Source organism: Haplochromis burtoni, unplaced genomic scaffold, assembly GCF_018398535.1.
Source record: "Haplochromis burtoni strain Fernald_Lab_line unplaced genomic scaffold, NCSU_Asbu1 Contig_5370, whole genome shotgun sequence".
Lineage (NCBI taxonomy): Eukaryota > Metazoa > Chordata > Actinopteri > Cichliformes > Cichlidae > Haplochromis > Haplochromis burtoni.
In genome coordinates, this window is record NW_024587731.1 from 1 (window position 1) to 1,789 (window position 1,789).

General features: G+C 40.4%; 1 protein-coding gene across 1 annotated transcript; it reads left to right on the forward strand.

Annotated features, from left to right (window-relative positions):
- Window positions 1–26: 26 nt before the first annotated feature.
- Window positions 27–1,783, forward strand: LOC102288572 (glycine N-acyltransferase; the record flags this gene model as incomplete). The annotated part of the gene is given in 2 exon segments (XM_005953561.3): window positions 27–153; window positions 234–1,783. Coding segments are annotated over 2 exon segments (539 nt in total), but the record flags the coding sequence as incomplete, so codon positions are not given.
- Between the last annotated feature and the right edge of the window lie 6 nt (window positions 1,784–1,789).

Sequence of the window (1,789 nt, forward strand, 5' to 3'; positions counted from 1 at the left end):
TAAGGTTTTGATTACTTGTGTTAAAGGAACCAGTGTTTCCCACACTGAGATATTCAAAGCAGTGGCATCAGCAAAGGGTGTACCCTGTAAAAGAGTGGCAAAATGTTACTTGATGACATTGGAAGATGTGAGCAGGCTTCCTCCTGTTGACAGGTATTATTTACACATACGCATATTTAATCATAACTTTAACGTCCTGATAATAATACAAGCTTTGCTCTGTTCCATGTCAGTTCAGGGATCTCAGTAAGCTCTCTTGATGAATCGCACATTGGCTTGGTGAGCCAAACTTGGAAGTTTGGAAAGGTCGATGTGGCCGTTGGGCTGATCCGCAACATGATTGCAAACTTCCCCTCCTGCTGCGTGCTGGATGCTGAAGGAAAGCCTGTATCCTGGATTCTGACCTATGCATCAGGCGCTATAGGAATGCTTTACACGCTGCCAGAGCACAGAGGGAAAGGCTATGCCAAAATCCTGGTCAGCAGCTTGGCCAAGAGGAATCATGCACTGGGCTACCCAGTGTACAGCCTCATAGAAGAGGAGAACGCTGTGTCCTACAGGCTCTTTGCAAACCTGGGCTTCACTGAAGATCCCTCTTACAGGGAAGCCTGGTTTGTAGTCAATGAATTTCAAATATTTCCATGAAGCACAGAATAAAAGTAAAAAAAAAAAAAATGCTACAGCTTTTTCTATTCATAAGTTAAAGTCACAAGGTAAACTCAGTCTTTTAGAAAATAGTTGGAATAAAGATGATAGCCACAATTTTGGGTTAATATCTCTTTATTTGGCCCTCTTATTGCCCAGGAACATTTCTCTCGTTTATAAAAGGTGTGATCACTTTCACTTCTGGTCTGTCATCTATTTTGACTGTATGGGCTCTAAGTGTACAGTAAATCTCCTGGAAAAATTGCATTAAACCTGGACTGTAAAAATCAAAGAGTAAGTGAAGTAGGCGTTGATTGACAAAAATAATACAAACGTAGCAGTCCCAGACTGCGTACCACAGATAAAGATGATAATTACATGCATGTTCTGAGTGTTTGGATCCAGTAGGATCCACATCTGGATCTGAGTGAGTATGTGATTTCTTGGAGAAGACACTAATTCCTTGGGGCTTGCTTTCGGGTCAGAAAGGGCACCTGTAAGTAGCATTATTTTCAAGCTAACTTCTCCAAATTTCATTTTGATATATTTGTCATAATATGGTGTGAAATGTCCAATTTTCCCCTATTTCAGAATAGTAAAGAACCTTTCCACAACTTCCTGGATCAACTCCAAAAATAATCTTCTCTAAGTAGAATCAGTCCCCACCATTGATAATGTTTTGCTAAGAAACAATCAAATCAATCACATTACCTGCACAACAGTTTAAGGGGTTCACTACACCGGATCATTAACCTCAATCTGAGCTTTGGCCACCCTGTTGTGGAATTATCTCGATCTGCATAAAGACTTTCTTCCTGGGTTCCTGACACAACCCTTTGCATTTATCTGGCTAAATCAGCTCTGAATCATAAAAAACATCTAACAGTATAATTAAGTACAAACATTTCAAACTGAAGCTAATATGCTTCTAAAAATGGGGACAGTTTAGTACTTCATTAAAAGCTGAGGGGAGCAAATAAAGCTAACTTGTCTGTGTAACCATGAGGTAGGCAAGACTGGAAGGTTCTCTCCTGTCTGTTGACCAAGGCTTGAGGAACCAGTTAATGTTCCCATCTGAGTAAATATGAGACAGTTATGTGATCTGCTGGTGAGGACAGCTGAGCGGGGTTAATTATGTTATAAG